At 47.4% G+C, this 23,534-nt stretch overlaps 1 protein-coding gene across 1 annotated transcript in view; it reads left to right on the top strand.

Annotated features, from left to right (window-relative positions):
• LOC146782812 (uncharacterized) overlaps positions 1–23,534 on the top strand; it is a 109,629-nt gene that overhangs the window by 36,613 nt on the left and 49,482 nt on the right. Inside the window, exons 6-11 of the mRNA XM_085638043.1 lie at positions 4,742–4,819; positions 6,094–6,255; positions 6,793–6,889; positions 11,092–11,315; positions 12,782–12,935; positions 18,719–18,927. Coding sequence (XP_085494169.1) covers positions 4,742–4,819; positions 6,094–6,255; positions 6,793–6,889; positions 11,092–11,315; positions 12,782–12,935; positions 18,719–18,927 — 924 coding nt within the window. The remainder of the gene's footprint in view (positions 1–4,741; positions 4,820–6,093; positions 6,256–6,792; positions 6,890–11,091; positions 11,316–12,781; positions 12,936–18,718; positions 18,928–23,534) is intronic.

The following is a 23,534-nucleotide window of genomic DNA, read 5'->3' as shown; positions in this document are numbered from 1 at the left end:
GCTGCTTTGGCTTGCCGGTGATGCGAAGGAGGTGAGGTTGAGGATGTGGCTTTTAGAGTGCATTGGTTGCTTGAGCTGCTGCACCATGTATGTCATTGTTAGGTTGATGGTATCCTGCGGGTTTTTTTGGTGGGGAGATTGTGTTGTCTAGGAGGCTGAAGTCCTCCAAGAGTGTGATGAGGGCATGCTTGATGGATGAGGTTGCGGAGAGATCTGAATATTCATCAAAGTCCATGCTGTGCTCGGGCGGCCTGTACATGAGATGGAAGGTGGCTGTCGGAGTTGCGAAGAGTGGGAAATGGCAGGTCAACAACACATAAAGTGGAGTGTTGCTGGTTTGCCTATGATACAGGACCAGTGCGTCTAATGGATGGCAGCGAAGACTTCTCCTTTGTGTGTAGTCTACACAATGAATGCTGTAGCCTGTGGAAGTATGTCTAGGATGTAAAGATGAGCCTGATTTTCTGTGATGACGAGCGAGTTGAGATTGTGAAAGATGATTAGGTCAGACGTCCAGTGTGGAGTTCTACAGAGTGATTGTTAATGAGCAGCAGTTTGTTTGCTCAGTAGTTTGGGGTATGTGGTAGTTGATTGGTGTACAAGGTTGGGTCTGTTTCATTGCTGTGAGTGTGGGTAGTCTAGGTCTAGTGTAATTGTATTGTAATTGCATTTATATAGCGCTTACTACCCATGACCAGGTGTCAAAGCGCTTTTTCAGCAAGTGGCATGCTACTCCGGAACCCATAAAGGATTAGTGGTGAATTTGTATAGAGAACATGAAAGTAATTTGAAGGGTGGATATTTTAGTCTGTTATTTGGATTGAGAAGGATAGGGGAGGGATAGAGGAAAGTTTGCATTTATATAGCGCTTGCTACCCTTGATGGGGTGTTGAAACACTTTTTCGGCAAGTAGTGCGCTACTCTGGAACCCATACAGTTAGTGATGAATTGGTATAGGCATATAGTGAAATATGAAAGTAATTTGTGGGAGATTGGCAGTAGGAGGTACTTGGTGAGAAACCTGATTACATCGTGTAGATTTCAGTGGAACGGGGATTTTGGCCCAAGGCCATGCCTGGCCCCAACCCACTCAAGATGCAGTGCCTTTGCCTGTTTGCCATTTGCTTGGGATGCCTGCAAAGTTGAATGTCTCCTGGAGAATTGATTTGAAGTAGGGAGAAAGTGATAGCACTTCCTGTGCAGATGGATGATGGGGGAATTAAGTCCTCCTATTCAGCATCTTCTTTAAAGAGGGCTTTGCTGAGAAATAGAGTTGTTTCCTGCACAGATGAATGATGGGAAATCCAGTGATGGCACTTCTATGCACATGGATATTGAGAACATTCTAATGCAGAGTATCCACTGGTTCCAGATCAAGAGAAGAGCCTAGAACTTTGGTCTAATTCAGGACATAATTCCAGTTTCATATCCAAGGGAAAAGTGGCCCCAAATGACATGACCATATTGCACCATGTGCCTCCTGTGTGAGTGAATAACCCCGTCCCAGAGTCCTTTTTAAGCAAGTCTGGGTTCCCTAGATGGGGTTATTGGTGATCGTAAACAATTTTCAATGTTCTTCATTTGCATCGAAGGCAAACATTCTACAGGTGATGTCTTTCACATAGAATGGTCAGGAGATTCCTACTATGCCTTTTTACTACACCTTCCAGACTCTTCTAATTATCAACAGCTTGCTTCATCTTGATTAAGAAACAGAGAATACTCTGAGCTGAAAATCTAGCCAGGGGTGAAAGTACCAGCTCGGTCTTACTTTTCAAGTCTAGGGCTCTAAACTCTGCAATGTTGGAGCCTCCCCTGAATGAGCAGCTAAGAACTGAACTTTCTGAATAAGCAACCTTGGGTTCATGAAAGTGGTGCAGACTCCAGGCCTGTCAGACTAAAGCGGTCATGAGTAGCTTCACTACAAGCCGGCATGACTTTACTTGTCACTGGCCTGGTGATCAGCTGGACTAAACCGTCACATACCTTCAATATCTTCACTTTCACAGCCACTCTCGGTGGCGCAGACATCCCAGCGGACGCGTGTGACCATCCTCTGCTCTTGCTGGCCATCCACAGGGAGCCGGAGACCTTTCCTGAAGGAGTCTGAAGGCCCTTTGACCTTCATGAACCACCTCCAGTCCAAGATCTGGTCTCCCTTCACTAGCCACCTCCAGTCCAAGATCTGGTCTCCCTTCACTAGCCACCTCCCATCCAAGATCTGGTCTCCGAGGTCTCCCTTTATGATCAACCTGCTGCAGAACTACTTTTAAAGTATGAATGTAAAGTAATCCCCCTTGATGTCTTGCAGTGAAATACTGCCCTTCAACCGCATCTGAAAAGAGAAGGCTGACCTCCAAGCTCACCTGGGAGAATCCACAGCTGAGGGCATTTTCTAGAGTTTTGCAGAGAACAGAACCTAGTTGATTCACAAAATACTGACCGAAATGGTCTTAACCTTGAACTATATTCAATCTTCACACCTGAAGCAATGTGCATTCACACGACCTTGCTCTATCTGCATTAATTCACCAAAATGCCAGGGGTAGCGGAAGTGAAATCACTGTTTGACCTTCACTTTCACACTTGCACTGCTTCACATAAACACTGTCACACACGTAAAAGACCTTCAAAAGCATTTTATATCCCCCCCCCCCCCTGGCTCCCAGGGAAGACAACGTTCCACCTAATTGTACTCCATGTTTTATTACAATAATAGTGACTAATGTAATATTCACGATTAGTGTAATAAATGAATGAAACCAGGGAGCAGGGCCGAACCAACGACCGTAAGGAGAAGCTGGCACGGGTTTCGCCTCCACAGGGGTCGCAAGGAGCAAGCTAGGGGTCGCAGCTCCGACTCCTGGCGACCCCTAAATGACGTCCATGCTTTGCTCCTCTCTTGCTGTACGTCATAAGCTTTAAAAACAAATTGACAACCAGGGATTTTAAAAACCACAATACATGTGTATAGTCCCAGTTAGTCTTTTCCAGATATTTTTCAACTGCAGAGTAATTGAGGTTTTTTTTTTTTTCTTCTTTTCTTCCCATCTGCATTTAAGTGCTTCAATCTTCACCAATATTGCGTAAAATGGCAGCAGGACGTGTCTAATCTGTAGAAAGATATTTACCTGGCTAATTATTGGGTGAAGCCCACCATCCTTTCATTTCAAGGTGACTTTTTAAATAAAAGCAAAACCAGTTGATGGACAGAATGCAGAACAATGTCACGTTCACCCCAGTACAGAGATCTGGGCCTAAATCCATTATTTTTTTGCTCACCATGCCGTTCCAGTTTGAACCCAGCCATATGCAAATCAGTCTTGACCCTGTACCTTATGGGGGACAGTCCAGCCCGAACTGCCAAGCCAGGTCCTCCCTGGACTGGAAACGTGCATCCTAGGACCAGTTTCAGGGTTTCACCCCTCTTCAGGCAGGATAGCTTGATTCCAGTGGCATGGAGAGCACGGGACCCACATCTAGGCATACCCTTCCCTCTCGGGGATGCAAAACCAGTTGATGGACAGAATGCAGAACAATGTCATACATTCACCCCAGTACAGAGATCTGGGCCTAAATCCATTATTTGCTCACCATGCCGTTCCAGGTTGAACCCAGCCATATGCAAGTGAAACCCCGAAACCGGTCCTAGGATGCTTGTTTCTGGCCCAGGGAAGACATGGCCTGGCAGTTCGTGCTGGACTGTTCCCATGAGGCACAGGGTCAAGACTGATTTGCATATGGCCATGTCTGAGCTGGGGTGGCGGGGTGAGCAAAATAACGATGGGTTTAACCCAGATCTGTGACTGGGGGTGAATGTTTTGCCAATGTGCAACATTCCGTCCGTCTTGTGTTTGACTTTTTAAATCAGAATGTACTACTGTGAGCACATCCTGTCACCTCACACTGATCTGCGAGGGACCCCAGAATTGTATGGGAGCATGTGCCCGAGGCTGCACAGTGCTATGAGGCCATAGGAATTGTTGACAGCGCTATACCCATCTTGATCACCTTGTTACATACAGACAAGTGAGGAAATTCTGTGAACCGAATCAACGGCTGAACGTTTCCAGCAATGTTTACATTTTTAAAGTTTGATAGTCAAGTCATTGTTGGCCAAATAGAATTTAACGCACACCTTTCAGTCCCAAGATTTGTGTAGGTTTGGCTTTTCGCTGAAAATGGCCAGGTAAATATTGTCCATATTGGAGGGGATAGTGGACTTCTTTTCCTCTGTAACCTGGCGCACTAGATTCCAGTGACTTGATGGACTAGTCCTGGGTTTAGAGCAAGTAACAAATTCAATGTTTTCTGATCTAGTTTCCATTGATGGAGTCCAAGGGAACCCTTGCTCGAGGTCTGACGTTTTTATCTCAATCTGGTGTTCACATTTGACTTGTGTAAAAAATATAAATTGGATATAAACATTGCATATTTTTACACTAATCAGATGCTTTGAGGTTTTAATATAAAAAAAACGAAATGATCACTTTTGATGCAAAGCCTTGAACTTTTATAACCGGATATTGGGCAGCTTTCTTGAACAGAGATTGTGCTTGGAGATTTGGAGGAAGTGTTAAAAGGATTTTTAAATGTTCTTTTGAGTACATTTTCTTGGCATTGTAATGGACTAACTCCCATCTTCGCTCGACCACATAACAGCTGGGCAGGCGCGACTCCAGATAAAGATGGCGCTGGCAGCCTACAAGCTTAAAACGATGTGTTCTGTCTCCTTCTCCAGGTGTCGGTGACTCGAATCGTGCCAAACACATTTGCCAAGGAGAGTGTGCTGCTGGGGAGCCAGAGCTCCTGGCCTGTGGTAGGTGAAGGGGATTCTGGGTTATATCTGGATTTAACATGTGTTAATGGGTTAATGTGCGCCTAACATGTAACTGCTCAACAGCGAAGTGCTATACTTGCGACTCGCTCAACCTGTACCTTGAAGCATTGGGGGGGGGGGGGGGGAGATGCTCGTTTTATAGAGTTAAGGGGCATTAGACCAATGCACCAGATGCCTACTCTACGACCTGCATTTTATATTTCCAAATAATTTACCCCTCCCACCTATGGAAGGAGTACCCTTTGAGTTTAGTGATTGTAAGAACCCTTTATTTTGAGTTTATGTAAGCCCATTTCTGGTGCCGACCAGTGCGGGCACCTCCTGGTACCAGGGGGGTGTTAACTATTCCATGGTATATACATTTTGCCTTCACGTTACCCTTCGTGATGTGTGTTTGCACCTAAAGAGAAGGTGAGATCTATCTTTCGGCACAGGCGTCTGTTTAAATGCACGCCGTGCTCCCGAAACATGCTCCCACGGCTCTGCAAATGCACGCCGTGCACCCAAAACATGCTCCCACGGCTTTGCTCTGTTCCCGACTTCTTTGACTTCAACATCCAGATGGCCGGTGACCACAATCTCAATCGTGCGTTTATCTAGCAATTCCATTTGCAGAATGGAGACGTCCTTAAATTATTCCAAGATCCCAGTATGGAGGTTGGGATTAAAAAACTAAAATTCCATTCTATATGGTAATTTCCATTGTCTTGGCTATGGAAGGGGGGGTGGTTGGGGTGGTCCTTGGCTGCATTCATCCCAATGGAGTTGGGGATCCACTTGATTATCTTGTTGGGCTGGCTTTCTTGCGCTGCACCCAGGCTTCCTGGATGGGGCGGTACCTTAGGTTGCCTGCAGGTTGATTGGAGGAGGGGCAGAGGGAAGTTTGTGAGCCTCCAATCCCATTGGAGGTGGGTCTGGAATTTCTGGAGCCATCCCTATCCCATTGGAGGAGAGTTCTTGGCTAAGTCGACCATGTTTTCTTATGTGGCCCATTTGTTGGCTAGGACACCACTGCTTGGAACAGGATCGCTATTCTGTTCTCCCTTTTCCAGCGTGTTGGTGTGCACCTACTCAATGGTACCATCTATACGCCCAGGGTGTATTTTTGTTTTAAGAATATCTGGCTTGGCGTATTAAGATGCTGGAAAGTAATTTGGAGTAATTTATTTTGTAAGCCCCCCCCCCGCGCCACAACATTTACTGTTCTGAGCCCAGAACTAGGGTGATCCTTAACATCTCTCTCCCTCTGGCAGGTGCTCACCCAAGACTGGTACATTGACTTTCAGTTCCGGAATGGGACCGTGCTCACGGTGAACTCCACCGCTGCCACCAAGATGGGCTATGAAGTGAGGACCACCACTGCCAGGGTATTGCTGCGGTCCCACTACAGCACGCCGCAGTCTCAGATGATGCTGGTAAGGCGTCCTTGTACTCTACTCTTTGGTGGCTGAGTGGCGCTGCTCCCTGCAGCTGCAGGGCTGGTAGAAGAGAAGCCTGAGCTGCCTGTGACCATAATGCTCCTTGAGTCTTGTTTTGGGAAATGCGTGGGCGTAAACAAACTTAGAATAGGAGTTTAAAATGCACCCAATGCTTGGAATGTTGCCAAATGTGCACTTAAATTGGTTGGTGAGGTTTAGATTTTTTTTTTTTAGTTTTGGATAGTGCCAACTCGACCTGAATGCACCGGAGTGCTTTAGATGAGCACTCGTTGCGTTACAGACACATTTTGTTGGGCACGGGGAGGAAGTGATTTGCGCAGGATGTTGCGCATCCCTGCTGAGGCTTGAACCTGGTTCCCCAGCTTCGAGGTTGACTGCTCTGGCTGTTGGGCCACATCCTCTCCCTTGTATAACTGGCCTATGGCCATCCTGTCAAATGTTCCCCCATGCAGGTTCAAGGGGCCTTGGTTCCTGAATCTGAAAGGCTATGGTGACCCATCTCTTCTGTTGCAGGTTCAAGAGCTCCCTCTGGAAGTGACCCACTCCATCATGTCTTACAAGCAGCCCTGGGTGATTCTCATAGTGGACACCACAACAGCTTGTCCAGTCGGTAAGTTTAGTGGCACTTTTTTCAGTGTAGCTTTGCTTTTCTTGTGATCTGTGGCCAGTCGGTGTTTTCTAGGAGAGTACTTGTATGGTTTACCACTAGTGACCCCGTACTGTCGGATACTGTTGCTCGTCAGACTGTTAACCAAGACTTAGTTTGTGTAATTGCTTTAGTCTTCGCTTGTTTGAGCAGTTGAGTTTCTTTTGGCATGGTGTAGCTTTGGCCCCAACCAGAGCCTAATTTCAAAGGCCAATGCCTAGTTAGAATTCTTTTAAAAAGAGTGACTTCATTTGGTCTGAAAAGTTGGAGCTGTTGAAGAGCAACAAACCTGAAGGTTTGAGCACCAAGCGGAGCAGAGATGCCCCTACACCCAGTTCTAGGGCTGTAAGGTGGCCATCCACTGGGCTCAAGGTTAATTCGAAGATGGATTGTGATCACTCTGGACCACTTGCCTCTGCTGGGGTCCTTGAAGGCTTTGCCTTTGAGGAATACTGTTGTCCTGGTTGCCTCTCTTGGGCAATATGAAACCAGTATCCCTGGGTATCTGATTGGGTGGATGGTGCCATTAATAATGAGGTGATACAACTGAGTTGATGGAGTATTGCCTATCAAGGCATGCTACCAACGCATCTTGGGTCATAGACCAAATTATTTCTTCCAGCCTCTGGTGTGGGGAGTCTGTCTGAAAATAGATGAGCAAGCTTGCAAGTCGGTGGCTGCTCCGGCTCGCCTGTGCAGCTCCAGTTTTGCCGCAGAAGGGTCCTTTTTGTAAGTCTTATTTGGTCTCCCAGGAGTCTGTCCCACATCGGCAACAGTACCATCTGGCCTGAGGTTGGCCTGGTATATGCTGTCCACTAATTAAAGTGGGCACCTTGCACCAGTCCAAACAACCCTTATGGTGATTTAAGAGGTCAAAGATAACCTTAGAAAGCTATCCAAGTGGTAGCTGTGGAGAGTAGCCTTGCAGGAATGTTAAGCAGCTTGTTTTACCAGAATGGAACCGTCTATTGGTTAAATGAGAGCCACAGTTATTAAAAATATGTATTTATTAATAGAACACTCTTGAAGTACGACACAGTATCTTTTGCATTAAGATACTCACAAAGCACACAATACTGTAGCACAAACCATAGTAAATGGCACAAATACACAGTGGGCTCCAGGGGGAGACCAAACCATATACTAAGAGTGGTATAAGCAACCCGACTCGTGTCTAGAGGATGTAGAATCGCTGGGACCCCAAGGAACCACCCAAGGTGAGTAATGGGGACCACACGGAGGACGGGTGCAGTGTGGGAACACAACCGCATCCTACATACAATTCTATGGGAGTTGCGGTTGCAGTTTTAAAGTTTAAGGACCCTTCCAAGTGGACTTTGCAGACTCCCCGTGGAACTTAGGAGTTTGGAGAGACACCCCACCCGTGGATACCATAGTACCAACGTTACCTATCCCAGGGAAACGGTGCGTAGGGCTGAAGTGGTGTCAGAAACCGCTGTTGAACTCAATGGAGGACTTCAAAGAAGAGCCACTGCTGGAAGGAGGAAAAGTGTCCGTTGGAATCCAAAAGTGGATTCTTGTTGAAGAGTACCTGAAAGCAGCTGGGACAGAGTCTGGGACACTCAGTAGTGACCAGGGGCTCAGTAGACTAATGCCCACGAAGGGTGTCTGGTGCTGAAGGGTCGGTGTCCGGCAGAAGCACCAACAAGCCTTGGCAGCAGCAACCCACGCAGAAGGCCAAAGAAGGTTACTGTTCGGACAGCAAGGTCCAGGAGACTCTCCAAACACTCAGGGCAGGCCTGGAGCAACCACGGGAACCCAAGAAAAGCAAAGTTGACCCAAGGGGATCCACAGGCCAGAGGCACAGGAGTCGCAAGTGGACCTTAAGCAGTTTCACAAAGCAACAGCCCATGAACGCAGTGCACAGGGGTATGGGTATTACCGCCCCCATGGGGGATTCTGACCTCCAACTTGGTGGGAGGGAGCTCAGACCTCGAGGGACTTAGAAACCCATCTCCTGTGTTGCTGAAGCCTTCTGAGTCCGTCCAGAGCTCAGGAGCAGCAGACCGGCCAGTTGATGTGGTACCTGCGGTTGCAGGGGAGTGACTCCTTCACTCCAAGGGAGACATCTTCAGTTGTCCTTGATGCTCCACAGGTCCTGCATGGAGCCTTATGGTGCACGGGAACAGACAATGCTTCAGACTGAGAGGGAGATAGTCAGGCCCAAATGAAGTCCAGCGTGTCCAGTCAGTTCAGTGGTTTCTTGTTCATAATCTTGTGCATGTCGAATCTAGGGTCCTACAGCCAGGTAAGCCTTTTTGTACCCACGGGAGAGGGTTAGTCGGATTTAAGGGACCCTTCCAGGGGAAGATCTGGACAGTGGGAAGGTTACTCCCCTGTCCTTTGTCCAGTTTCGTGCCAGAGTAGGAGCCAATGGCTCCCATGACTGGTTTGAACTGTGCTATGCACAGGGACACCAAATGTGTCCCTCATGCAGACTTATGGTCGCTGGCAAGCGCACCCACCCCTAATACACTAAATCCTGTCTGTGAGTTGGTCACACCTCCCTGTGATGGGATTCATATTCTTCCTTCCCCCTGCTCGAGCTTGGCTCAGCAGCAGGAGGGCAGAAAGGTCTCTGGTCGACAGCAACCCTTTGGGGATGCCCAGGACTGGAAGGCTGGTACTGGGAACACCATGGACCTCACAGAGCTTGTTTCTGAGGGGAGGTATCGTACCTCTCACACTGGTTACCTGTGTGGGTGTATGATTCCACAATGTTTGATACCAAACACGATAGTTACTTTCAGCCGTTTGAGTTGGTCATCACCCGGTCGCATAATGTCACCGGGAGAATTGACTCAGTAGCTCCAGGGGTGTCCTGCTCATACAGTGGCACCCTCACTTGGAACCAAGCACCCTGCCCTAAGGTTTCTAAAGGCCTGCTGTAGGGGTCACTTATCGGTTTTCAGTGTAGTGACCCTTAGATATAGCAAACCTATATCTAAAGTAAGTGGTGCATGCACCATCTTAGACAGGCTGCAATGGCAGGCCTGTCGTTCCATTTTGCATGACCTCTCATTGTTGGCATTAAACATGCTTCAGCCCATGGGAGGCCTCTGGGGTACTTATGCCCTGTGTACATTGGTACCATATACTAGGGACTGACAAGGGTACCCCAGTCTCCAATCTGAATTGTACCAAAGTACATGACACAACAGTTTAAGGAGAAAGCAGATCGACTGGGGTCCTGATTAGCAGGATCTCAGACTAGTCAAAACGTTATCCTGTATCTTGCCTCTTGTTCTCATGTCTGTGGATTCCGTCTTCAGCAGACAACTTTACCAATATTGGGACCATCTTCATAAATATTAAAATGGCCGTTAGCGACCCCAGTACATATTTCGACAGATGTACTTAATTTATAATTTTGAACATTATTCCTTGGCGCTACCGGAAGAAATCTCTGGCCCTGTATGTCAACCAGTGCTTTCTAGATGAGCCCTGGAATTCAAACAATACCAAAGATGGAAAACTAGCAAAGTAATCCTATTTGGGGTTTTCTGTGATGTTCCTAAAGCATAAAAGAGTAAGTTCATCCCTAACCCCCAGATTTTATGGAAGAACTAAATGAGACCACTAGTGTGGTAGGGAGGCCTAACATTAAGGGACATAATATTTAAATTGGGTTGGTATCCTAATGCTCAAGGGTATGAACTGAGGCTGCCCTTCAGATCAGAGGCATTTCATTAGAGGTCAGGTGTTTGCTGATGAGGCTTGATTTTACTCGCCTTGGTTTTTTTGTGAGGGGGGTAAGAGGGCTAGAAGGCTATTGCCAAATTTAGTGCAGGACACTATGAATGTAGCTTTTGTATCGCTTTGAGATTGCTAAACCAATGCAGTTAGCCCGGTAATGAACCAATAACATGATACATGTCCATCTTCAGAGTTACCACTATACCCCTTGCTATTGCAAAATCTAAAGCACTTCTGGATGACCGGATGCTATAAAAATTGCCACTATTGTTTCAGCCTGTATTTCACCTACTGCCCCATGGGAATGCTGTGACCTACACCACCCTAAGTAAACCATGTAGAATTACCACAGTCTTTACCTTCAGCTGTTTGGGGGGTGGGAGAGAGGGAAAGGGTTTTTGGCTTGAGACTGGTTACTCCATGTACTTTCTGTTTACTTTCAATTCCAGGTCCGCCATTCTTCACCCCCACTTCGTTGACCTGGGCTACGCCAGCCGTTCTTCTACCCATCGTGTTAGACCTGAAACATTACAAGGACAACGGCCCTACCATGGGAGTAAATGGAAACCTGATCACGGCGGGGACCGTGCAGCAGAATGGGTACCAGTTGTCTAGGAATGCTACTACTCTGGCCATTACTGTGCCAATCGGAGCCCCCGGTGGCCAGTTTAAGGTTAGTAGCTGCTCTTCATGTAATAGTGGACTTCAGAGGCATGTTTTCACTTGGCATGATTTATACCACTTCTAGCACTTGACTATTCGACCCGATGGCTCAGTAATCCATTACTCGTAGACCCCTTTTTTCGCTTTGGTTCGATCATGGTACATTGGGGTAAATGACTATCTGAAGTGCCAAATCTGTGGAGCAGCTTGGGTTTCCTTAATGAGTATCACTTCTCCTTGGCTGGAGACCTCACCCAGTCCTTGTCCAGTGTTGCTGCACGATTTGGTTTTCATTGTTCCGGGTGGCGACACCATAGGGTACCATGGCCAGTTTTAGCATGTCAAGGAACAATGCAGGAGTATAGAGGTTTCAACCCTTTAGTTTCAGATCCAGGTGGCAGCCTGCATAGGTGTGTAAGTTCCAGAGGGGGCAGTAGTGCCTAGACTGGTGTTTGTGAAAGACCACAGTCTCATGGAGACTGGCTTAGACTGAACGAAGGACGCATCACTCGCTACCATCCCCACTTTGTTCCGTAGATTCGGGATATTGAGATTGCAGCTAATACTGTCCTTATTTCGACCTTGACCACAGGCATGACTGGTTTTCAAAATGCATAGTGGGCTTTGGGTCGGTCTGTCTCACTTCCCTGCTCTTGATTCAATGTCTTCTTCTATCCGTGTTTGTTCCACCCAGGAGCATTTAGGTCTCACATTCTTATTGGTTGGCTTGCTTGTATCCTTCTACTCCTGACACTGCTTGTGTTTCAATAAAGTAGTTCCTCAATCTCCTTTTCCTCCCTATGGTCTCCTTTTCCTTTCCCCCCCCATCTTTTTTCTGTTCTCACTTCTCCCCTTTTTCCCCTTTGCCTTCCTTTTCCTCCCTTTCCCCATTGCCCTCCTTTGCCGTCCATTTGCACTTTTGCTAATTTGCGCTTTTGCTAGGGTTTATGGTTGTGCTACTAGTTTCTGCTTTTTCTCCCTACTGGCAGCCAAGCCATGACACTTGGTCACACGTTGCGACATGTGCACATCATGACTCGCGCACAGGTTTGCTTGCTTCGTCATGATGCATGGCAGCCATCTAGGAATGAGAGTCCTTTAATAGAACCATAAAAAAATTGCCAGACATGTCTTGACATGGGCATTTTTATGCAGGTGTAAACTAGTATTGGCAAGAGCAATAGCGGTGCCATTTAGAGCTCAGAAGTGTTTGCTTTGCCAGCGTTAGTCGAGTTGGTAAGCTCCTCGTTTGCATTTTCTTTTACCTCCTTTTTGAAAGCATTTCGTTCCACTAGGCCGGGTTGTATCGAAGCGCCATTGATTCAACCAAAGTTAGCGAATGCATGCACCTCTGGGACTGTTGAAACTATGATGCCTCTAGATTTGTGGACTTCAGCCTGTCCACGGTCCATACTCCATACCCTATGGCATTTCTAGGGGTCTTGGTGCAAGTTTAACTTTGTTTTTTTGTTGCAGAGTGACGTTCAGAATAACACATATGGTACCACCTACACCATCCGTCTGTTAATGGAGCGAATCTGGAGCGAGTTGAGAAGTGCCGTCACGAGATACATCACGTACAAAACCATCACTACCCCGTTCCAGCCCCACCCCCTCTTCATTATAGACTGTGAGTTTGGGCTCTGCCCCCTGGTGTGCAGCGGTGTCCTGGCCGGGACGATGTGGGGGTCTGTCACAGACACTTTGGGGCTTGCCTCGGGAGGTTTGACTTGCCGTACCTGTCCAGATGGGTCTTCACACTGCACCCCAGATCATTGTTACCCTTAAATCTGGGAATGTCTGGTTGGGGGGGTGGGGGGGGGGGGGGAAAGCAGATCAACCCTGTTTCTCCCTCAGCACTTGGGTGGGGCCCATGCAGTCCTGTTACCCTGCCCTGAGTGACCAGCTTTAGGTTACCTGGTGGGCTGGTTGTGGTGTGTCCTTGTTATGAGTGATGGTCCTGGAGTTGCAGAGGGCGCACAAAGCATGCCCTCGTTTGTTTGGGGGTGCACTACATTCTCTCCCATGTCTTAACACCGTGATGGCATCTGCCTAATGTGTATTTTGAATCCGTAATTGTGACCAGACTTTTTAGGTCGAGGACCGTCCAGTCTGCCGAAGGCAGAACCGGAAGTCGGAGATTTAATGTTTCTGAGAGTGGCTCTTTAGCCCGCCTCTCTTTTTGCCTCTCCTCCATTGGCTGGCTTCCTAAACGGAGGTCAGCCATTGGAGGAGAGCCGTCCCTCCAAATAGGCTGTTTTTTCAGATTCGGGGGCGTGTTCCGTGCTGTTCTTTCCACTTTTTAGCCACGCCCTTTTTTGAACAGCAGGAACACGCCCCCGAATCCGAAAATTTCGAAGCTTCCATCCGCCATTTTTTTGCTGTCTGGCCGTGAGGATCCATCCGTCCGGCGCCGTGTTGTTGTGCTGGTGGCGGCACTGCCGGGGCGCTTTTGAAACCCTGGATTTAGTGAGTGAATCCTTAGGGGAGGCTTCGAGTGTTGTGCGGGATATCTCCTACCTATATAGTCTGGTAACCACTCTCAGCAGAGACTTGGATTGCTTGTTCCTCCTTACCACCCTGGCCTTCCCCATCTCTGTTCTTGCCACCCTTGCCCTCAAACCTTTGCTTTCTTGCCATCTGCACCTTTTATTGCCCTTTCCCCCCTTATGGCCTTGCGTCCTGTGCACTGCTCCCCTGTACAATTTTGCCTCCCCTCTTTATGGTTCTTCCATCTGTGCCTTTCACTTTGCGTCCTTGGCACCTTTGCCCTCCCTACTCCTGCCACCCCCTCTGCGCTCTTGCTCACCTGCGCACTTCCCCCTCAGGTTGTAGTACTGCCACGTATTCCCTCCCCTTTTAGCGCCTTTCCCCCTGTACCCTCCACCCCTTTGTAGTCTTGACACATGCCCCCTACCCTGATATCTGCTTTTGGGGGTATTTATCTCGTGGGAACGGGTTCTCCAATCAACATGTATTGATTTGGTGAAAATCTTTCATTACATCAGTGTGTCCATGGAAGGCTCGCCACGCCGGTTCCCTCGCTGGTTGTCAGGCAGACCGGGGACTGTGCAGTTTAGTTCCATGTAGATACACTATATATATATATATATATATATATATATATATATATATATATATATATATATATATATATACATTTATCTTCTGTGGATGTCCTAAAAATCGATCTGTTGGGAGGCCCTGCATGAAATGGTAGCTACAGGCTGATTACAGAAGCTTGTGTAGGTCAGCACGGGGGGAGGAGGGGGGGAGGGGGGGGGGGTTCAGCCCTCTGAGCGCGGTGACGGAGGAGCACAAAGGCGCTGCGGCTTCTTAAGCAATGGGTTCCTCTGCTTTTAAGCAAAAATCCTTTGAGTGTATCGCGTCACGTGATAACCCGTATTTACATACCATTCCTCGACGTCACAACAACCGATCCTTAGGAGAGGAATCCCGTTTGTAGGGTCGCCATGCTCAAATTACACCCCCACCCCCTCGCCTTCTTCTCCTCCCAGCTACCGTCTTTCGAGTAGAAATCCAATTTACATACGCTGTTGTCTCATAAATACACGCCAGCAGCGCCTTGGCATAGCTTCACCGTCTTAAATTCTGAAGTGACGTTTGTCTCCGAGAAATATGCCCTCCCATATGTCTGGATATTGTACACGATTTATGCGTCCTGCCAAGAACTTGTGCATTCTGTATGATGGGTGCTCAGATTGTGTCGAGGCCCACCGTCCTCTCCCAGCTTGCGGCGGGAGAGGCATTTAACATATCAAAGCTCTCCGCTCTGCTTGTATGTGTATACCTGAGGTTGGTGTACTGTATACAAACAAATATATAGCGTCATAGAAGCTGTGTGTGGTGTTGCAGGCCACACTACGACACGGGACTGTCCTGTAATTTCCAGTATAGTTAAGCGTATGTGTTTTTACAACTAAAGTGTTCTCAAACGTGCATTTATTCACTGAGAAAACTGAAGTCAAAGGGGATTTAACACTTAGCGGGCGTACTTTGGGTCGTATTTTGTTACGCATTTTTGTGCTCTGAAAGGGGATTCCAGCATTGTAGGTTTAATCGCCAATGTTATACATTGCCTAGTATGATATTGTATTTACGACAGTATAGTCATGGGAGTATGTGGGAGTTGAGCAGGGGGGCTATAAGGTTAGGGTAGAAACTCAACTTGTACATTTATTTTTTTGAAGTTTTTCATCTTTCACCACCATTGACCACCCCCTTTTCAACCACATGCAATGTTGGGGCTGTATTGTGGGTGTACATGTAATTGAGGGGTATATATTTTAAGATTGCGGTGTCTAAGAAGATAGCACAACTTTTAATCTGGGTTTGTGGATCGATTTTTCGTTGTCTTTTGTGTTCCATGGAGTAAATTTGTAAGTCACTTACCCTCTCTCTCACTACTTCACTACATCACTCTGTTTCTATCTTAATACCTCACAATATCCCTCACTACCTCACTCTTCTTCACTACCTCAATCTTTCTCTCACTACCTCACATCACTCACTGTTTCTATCTCACTACGTCAGAAAATACCTCACTCACTAACTCACTCTTTCACTACCTCACACTCTATCTACCTCACTCTCTCACTACATAACTCTCTATACATCACTACTCCCCTCTATCTATATCACTACCTCACTATCTCACTACTTCTCTCTAAAAAGATCACTACCTCACACTCACTGCTAATGCAATAGGTGTCACATATGCAAAAAAAAGCTAATGCCAATAGAAATGACTGCCATTTATTTAGGGATACAAAAATGATAAAAAAAATGAGCAATACCAATAGCTCTACCTATAATATTGCCAAGACCATTGCATTGTAAATGCTTGTTTTTCTTTCTGTCCCAGGAGTAGATTCCCACTCATAGATCTTCTGAAATGCACTTATGTCCCAAATGTGTTTATGTATGTGATGCATACATTGTGTATGTGAATCAGAGTAATGGAGAGCAATAGGCTTCATTTTGGAAACCCCAGGCTTCATGCGCACAAGATGAAGACTATGATGCTACTCCAATGGAAGTGTATTGCTGACATTCCTGAAGCCGGAAGGAGAACTAGACACTGAAGTGGGGAAGAGGTGATGGGGCTACCTTCAGAAATTAAATTGGGTCCTTCGGCTGCAGGGAGCTGCTGAGTCTCCCGGAGCACTGTCCCTTGGTAGATGGAGTGGTGATGAATGTGCCTGCAGGGTCTTATTCAGTGTGTGAACGCTCCTTTAGGCGGTCAAATCTTCTCTCCTAGATCCATCTTCAGTGGCTGTTGCAGAAAGCTCACGCATATTCGTGTCTCTTGGTGCTCCAAACTGTACGGGACCCTGCTGTGAGGAGCATCATTACACAAAGGCTGTCTGGAAGACATCTGGGGAAGGACACAATCCATCCGCACAGACTGGTTCTCAAAGTGCAGAGGATCCAAACCTCCTGTCTGCTTGATCTGTAAAAACAAAGCTGCTGACCCGCATGTACCAGTTCTGAGTTCTCTGTGATCAAATAAGGGGTGGTCCGCAGAGTACCTGGAGGATTGCTGTGCAACAAGAACTGGTATCTGCCTGACAGCCAGCTTCCCAGAAGTGAGGGTACATCTGAAGTCTAAACTGAAAGAAAGAGCGGTCTCGGTCTCCCAGTACTGAAGCACCTGGAGGCGGACCTGTCAAACAGGGAAGGAAGCACCAACGCTGTATTAGGGGTTGGCGAGCAGAAGCGGGTAACCCCAGAGCATAGGATTTGACCAGAGTAGAAAGAGCAAGCAGCATGCTCCCAATCGGAGCGCCCCTCTGGCCTGAAGAACCTGCACCATTGCACTGCTGAAGTTTGCCTGAAGCGGAATGACCTCGGTGACCACGGAATTAGCATGTGACCCATGGCGCTGTCCTGAAGTGTGCCCCAATAAACTGCACTGCTGTGAAGTTGAACATTTATCCTGCCACCAGCAGGAGAATAGGATTCGGGTTGGTGAGATTTACCGTGTGACTAAGCCGCTAATACTTGGCACACAAGCTCTGAACGAGAGGGGTAGCGCGTACAGTTTCTTGCACCTAAATAGCCAGTGGTAAGTAGAAGGGGACCGTAAAACCCTTGGTACATCCAATATTGCACTGTTTGGTGAATGTGGAGTTCAGAGCTTGATGCACCCCTCACTACCTCCCTGAGAAGCCTCTAACTGGCCACCATCCTTGCCACGGAGTCCAGTGCTCACTGGCTAGTACGTAGCTCGGTTTACAGAGCCATACTAAGGCGAACCCTGGGATATCGGCGGCAAATGCTTCCAGTACCTTTTGGTTTGCCATGGGACTCCCTAAACATTCATCCCCTCCCTAAATGACATCTGACAGCTGTCCATTCCAGAAATCGATCAGGGGCTGTGCGCTACTGTATGGAGGCTTCACACAAAATAAAGGGACTCTCCCACCACAAACCACTTCAATTATCTTTTTCCCCAAACCCCATGCTGCCCGTCTTTGTCTCGTTCTTTCAGGCTCTCTTCATCCCTGATTTCTCCAGTTATTTACCCGTCTCTTCCTTTCTCTTGATCTGGGTCAGTCTGCTGATAGAAAAATCCAGAATGGAGTGCTGTGTTCACCACCTGCAGCCAATGGCACAAATGATTCACTGACTTGCTAGTTCCTTTCATGGAGACCTCACTGCTCCCAGTTTTGGTGGAGTCTCTGGAACAGGCCTTCATCAGGGTACCTTGTTTGATATCCTGCTCCATATACCTTGTGGCGGTCGCTAGTATTGCGCCTTAGAGGAAGGTCCATGGAGGGTCCATCTTGGGTCCTCCAGTTTCTCAGGTGCTCCAAATGTTTTCAGGCTGACTACAAAGCCACGCGCATGCATTGCATGCTACATGCACCCTGGCCCGCGAGGTAAAGTACCCCAAAGTATTGGAACTTGTGGTGAAGCGACTCCTGATGTAACGTCTTATGATGTAACCGTTGTATTATCACTTGCTGCTCGGAATGCTTGCTGGTCTGTCTGGGGAAGTGATGTGCACCTGGTGCCATTGATGCTGCAGTCCTTATGGTTCCTTTCTGTTTCTGTCTGGGGAAGTGATGTGCACCTGGTGCCATTGATGCTGCAGTCCTTATGGTTCCTTTCTGTTTCTGTCTGGGGAAGTGATGTGCACCTGGTGCCATTGATGCTGCAGTCCTTATGGTTCCTTTCTGTTTCTGTCTGGGGAAGTGATGTGCACCTGGTGCCATTGATGCTGCAGTCCTTATGGTTCCTTTCTGTTTCTGTCTGGGGAAGTGATGTGCACCTGGTGCCATTGATGCTGCAGTCCTTATGGTTCCTTTCTGTTTCTGTCTGGGGAAGTGATGTGCACCTGGTGCCATTGATGCTGCAGTCCTTATGGTTCCTTTCTGTTTTTTGTAGACACGGTTCCGGAATTGCAGTATTTTAACATCAGTCTGGGTAGCTTTCCTCCTGACGTGGTAGTGTCCACCCTCAACATCCATGGCCAAATCTGGACTCCTGACCAGGCCACAGACCACGGCTTCCAGCTGACCACAGTCAAAAACAGCAATGGGACCAGCTCGTTCTTCCTGCAGGTTCCGTTCCCGGATCCGCTGGTGGAGCAGACGGTAGGCTTTGGCTCGCTCTTGTATCTTCAGCGCGGTAGGGGATTTCCAAAGTGAAGGGCGCATTTAACTTAACAGGAAGCAGCACATTGCAATCCTCCTTGCCACTGTCCTCATTTTACCCTCCCACTGCCACTTGATGCCCCGCCTCCCTTTCACCAATGGACATGGTGTATGGCCTTTATTTTTAAGTCCTTTTTTTGACAATTTTGTGCCAAACCTACCTGAACCATATTTTTTTTTTTAAGAAACCTTTCCCCCCCATAAAAACACAATTTAGTTTAAACATATTACAACTGCAAGTTCCATTACTAAATTTGACAATTCGGTCAAAAGTTAGTTTGAACATTTTAAACAATCTAAAATCCATCAGTGCGTGATTCAGCAACAAGTGTCAACAATTTGGCAAAAATTTTAATATCCGGTTCTAAAGTGATTTGTGCATTGAGCTAGGGAAGGTCCTATCTGTAATCTTGAAGCATGGATGTAAAACCTACAACATTTGGTCAGCGCAACTAACTTGCACCCACAAATAAAAAAATAAAAAATACAAAAGTGTATCCTTTTCTGCAAGACCTGTTCGTGCACTGCATTACTTGCCCGCCATGTTTCTTAATCTCACAGCAGCTGAAATCGGTTTACCATGTAATAGGGTCCGACTGCAGAAGTTGTAGATGGAGTAGGGATGGCCTACATCTTGTATTGAGTGATCAGAGTAAGGGGATTTTCAAGTGTCCTTGGTACTTCATTTTTAATAGAAAAAAGTGCACATACTGAATCGCGTGGGCATGGCACAAAGCCATGCCCATGCGATTCAAACCAGTCTCTAGGATGGGAAAGCAGGAGGTGAGCAGTGTTGAAGCAAAGCCTTGTTTGTTCCTGTGATGGTTCTGCACAAAGTATAGGTGGGGCGTCATACAATTTGTGGTAGTTGATAAGCCGCCACCCCTCTTGCACTTGAGGCTGCTTTTCCCCCTCATAAGCATTGCAAAGAGTTAAGGATTTGGTTGGTGCGCTGCTGCTCTGGGGTCGTTAAAGAGTTCCAGGCGTCCTCTCGGTCCCTTACATATGACCACCATGGATTGTTACAAGCTCTATCAAGCCTCAAACCATCGGTAGTCCCAGCTTGATTAAGTAGTGTTTCTGATCGGATAGAAAGCCATAATATTCAGGGTACAAGTTTTATTCCGTCATCAATGATAGCCCAATTCCGTATGGCCCGCATAGGTGGCTACACCAGTGGGAACCGATGGCTATCTTAAAGGCATTTTCACTGACCTGCCTTTGTGCGGTTAGAAACTCCCCAGACACCCGCTCCATACATTGCCACTGAGATGCATCTGGACGTATAGACCTCAATCATTGCATTCAAGTGTTTGGACCCATGTTTAGCAGCAAACTTAATGGCTACAGCAATAGACCTATCAAATTGGATCTTCCTGACTTTAACGGAATGTACCCAGGCCCCTTTGTTAACAAAGGGGACCCCCAGGATCGTGAATGTCAGTACACCGCAGTCTAGTCTTGTAAACGTAATAATCTCCGCGTGCGAGGAGACCGGCCACAAACCATGGTATACGTTTCCCCTCCATAATGGTGTTGCAGATCACCCACCAGTATGGACCCCAAACCTCTGGTTCGCAAGGACAGGTCCCCAGGTCTTATCAATACCATGTGCCTTTTGAAGACTGAGTTTGGCGAATTGCCCTAAGCACTTTCATCAGTGATCACTGGATAATCCTTCAGGCCATTGAAGGAGAACTCCTACCTGAGGGACCCATGATCCCACCCACTTGTACTTCCTGTCCCTCTTGGATACCATACAGGGACCGGTAATACTCATCCTAAACTTCAGCAGCGAAATTATGCTCTTTTGGCTCTACCATCACAGTCCCATATGACGCTGTTCGAAAAAGCCTTAGAGGAATTGTGCTTAGTAGCCTGGAGAAGAGCGTCCCACTTTGCCGGGCCCATTTTTTTTTTTTTTTTTTTTTTTTTTTTTCTCTTCCCTTTTTTTTTTTTTTCTTATGTGGCTAATAGCATTTTATGGATAACCCTCTAGTTCGAAGACGACAGCTATCCTCAGACATTAGTGCTTCTAGTAGGGCTAGTTTGGCATCGCTACACTGCTTACTGCACCAGTCTCTAGTTCACACTTCTACAAAAAAAAGTCCTTTAGTTTACCTGCTAGCTATGTATGCATCTGTCACCCTTGCGGAAGAGTGGACTTTACCATCAGGTGAAATAACTTTACTTGAGTCAGAATTATTCTCAACCTTATACAAGTTCAATCAAATCTGAGGCCTGTTGTATTGTAATCCAGTGTACTCTATGCATGGATGAACGGTCTTAATCTACCATCCAGCTGGTCACTATATGTTGCCAAAGCACGTCTAGCAGGTAAAACTAGGTCAAGGGGCATAGAATTATGGGCGTTAGTGTCTGGGCAGAATTCCAAAGTCTCTAACCAGGGGCAATAGCCTTGTATCCATAAGAATGTAACCCATTAGGGATGAACACCCTATCCAGTTAAACATATTGACCACCTTGTGATCTGACTTGGTCCACCCGTTGCAGACCCGCATGGAATGATTCATGGTAAGAGCGTTAATTTTGGTGAGCCAGAGGGGTCCATTTTTTGATAGGAGGGGGTATAGATGACACTGGATAGCTCACAACCTAATCTCATCACACAGGGCGTCACCATAATTAGCATCCACAGGCTCAAAGTGACAGTCACCCGCACTACGTTAAATACAGTCTCTGGGATAGAAGACAAAGTAGGTATTTGCTCCACAAGAGATTCGTGGCCGATACCAATTGGTGTAGAGAAGACATTAACCGATTTTTGCAACACTTTTAGAAGCAAAGGTTAATCGGACACTATACATCATTGGAGGTGGTCTGCACTACCTTGGCCATGCAACCCAAATGAGTGGCTACCCCCTTGGTCAACCCCCCCCCCCCCCCCGATCTGCACATCCCCTTGTAATAGCAACCTTCGTAAAGACCGCACAGCCTTGGCGCTGAGCTTCCTCTGTTAACCAGGTTTCATGAAATAAACTTCCTAGTGAACCAAGTGCTCCCCCCCCCCCCCCCCCCGTCGCAATCAAATTTGCTCTTTAGTCCAGCATTCCAAGACACCAACTTGAAAGATTTAGGGTCTCAGTAGCTCTCCAGCTACCTCAGAGTAGCTCACCCGTGTGCAGCCCAGCTTAAGTTGGAAAGCTTTTACTGGGTTGAATCAATACACCTATAAAAAAGATTACACGACACTAATAGTAGCTCTCAACGCGTTTCATTGTACAGAAGTAGCTCAGAAAAGGTTGGAGACCTCGGTTAGAGCTTCCTGGGTGCCTGTCTTGTAAGGTTCCTTCCCTTGTATAGACCGCTGACTCGGCCTCCCTGTTTAGGAAAAGATGACACTGCGCAAGGGTCCTTCAAAGCCTTGGTCGCGCCCCTCCCTGTTATTAGCCTTAACTTCAAAATGATCTAAAGGAGGGCGCTTTTGGTGAGGATAGTGAAGACCTAAGGGGGCCAAGAGGACACCCTTCCTCCCACCCCTGTCGGCTGATAGACCGGAGCGGCTTCCAGATGAGCTTCATCCCACCCTTCACCCCCCAGCGAGGTGGACCGGAGTGTACAGGGTGGGTCTTGGGTTGGTGGGTAGAATGAATGGTAGAGGTTCCATGTTCATATGCCCCTGACCTTCCCGGTTAATCCCCCTCAGATAGCCTAGGGGCCTTACCCGCCATATACCCAAAGTGTCCATCCATTTTCTCCAGTATGTCGCCTCTATTGGCTACAGGCATGTAGGAAGAGCAGCAGGGCACCTCGTAGGAGATGCGTCCCGGCTTGTGAGTTGAATTTTAAAAAACATTCTGGCCCTGTTGGTGCAGTTCACCTTGAAGTTTAGGTCTGTAGAAAGAGTGGTAGAAGGCTCTGGCCAAGCCCGATCACTGCACAGATAATTCACCTACTAAAAGATCATGAGCCAGCTTTGAAATAAAGTTGATAAGTCCCCAGGCCTGTCTGTGGGACCCTCCAATCCAGCTCACTTCAGGTGTCCTGAAGATGCAGCCAGCTCAATCTTGAGCAAAGTGCCTAGTTCTCGTAAGCCGCTGCAGAGATTTATTTGTTCAATCCTCATGCGACTCTGGCCCATTTTTCGCTCTGGAACCCCTGCGAGGAACTCAACATAGGGGCATGAAGCGGGTGGCAAATTTGATGACATCGGCCTTGGACGCCTCATTAGGGGCTCCCTCTGGCCCACTCCGAGCTGCCAATGACTGTCGACAAAGGGGCCCCTTAGGCATGCACCATTTAGCTCCACTACACCCCTGTGATTGCTGGCACTATTAACCCCCCACCCCTAGTATTCCTTTTATTGACCCATTGTGCATTAACCGGGCAACTCTCCGTTTGGCTCCCTGCATTCGCTGTACCCTCTGATATGGACTGTAGCTGGGACTAAATCTAGTGAGACTACTAAGCCCAGCCTACTCATGATCCTATTAAAGACAGCCCCACAAGGAAGATTCTCAAAGTGCAGGTGATGCCCATCATGACGCAGGGTACCACATACAGCATCCCTGGAGGTGGAACAAAGT

The sequence above is a fragment of the Triturus cristatus genome, chromosome 12 (assembly GCF_964204655.1).
Source record: "Triturus cristatus chromosome 12, aTriCri1.1, whole genome shotgun sequence".
NCBI classification, from domain to species: Eukaryota; Metazoa; Chordata; class Amphibia; order Caudata; family Salamandridae; genus Triturus; species Triturus cristatus.
The sequence above is the reverse complement of the archived record's forward strand: the minus strand, read 5'-3'. Positions and strand labels throughout refer to the sequence as shown.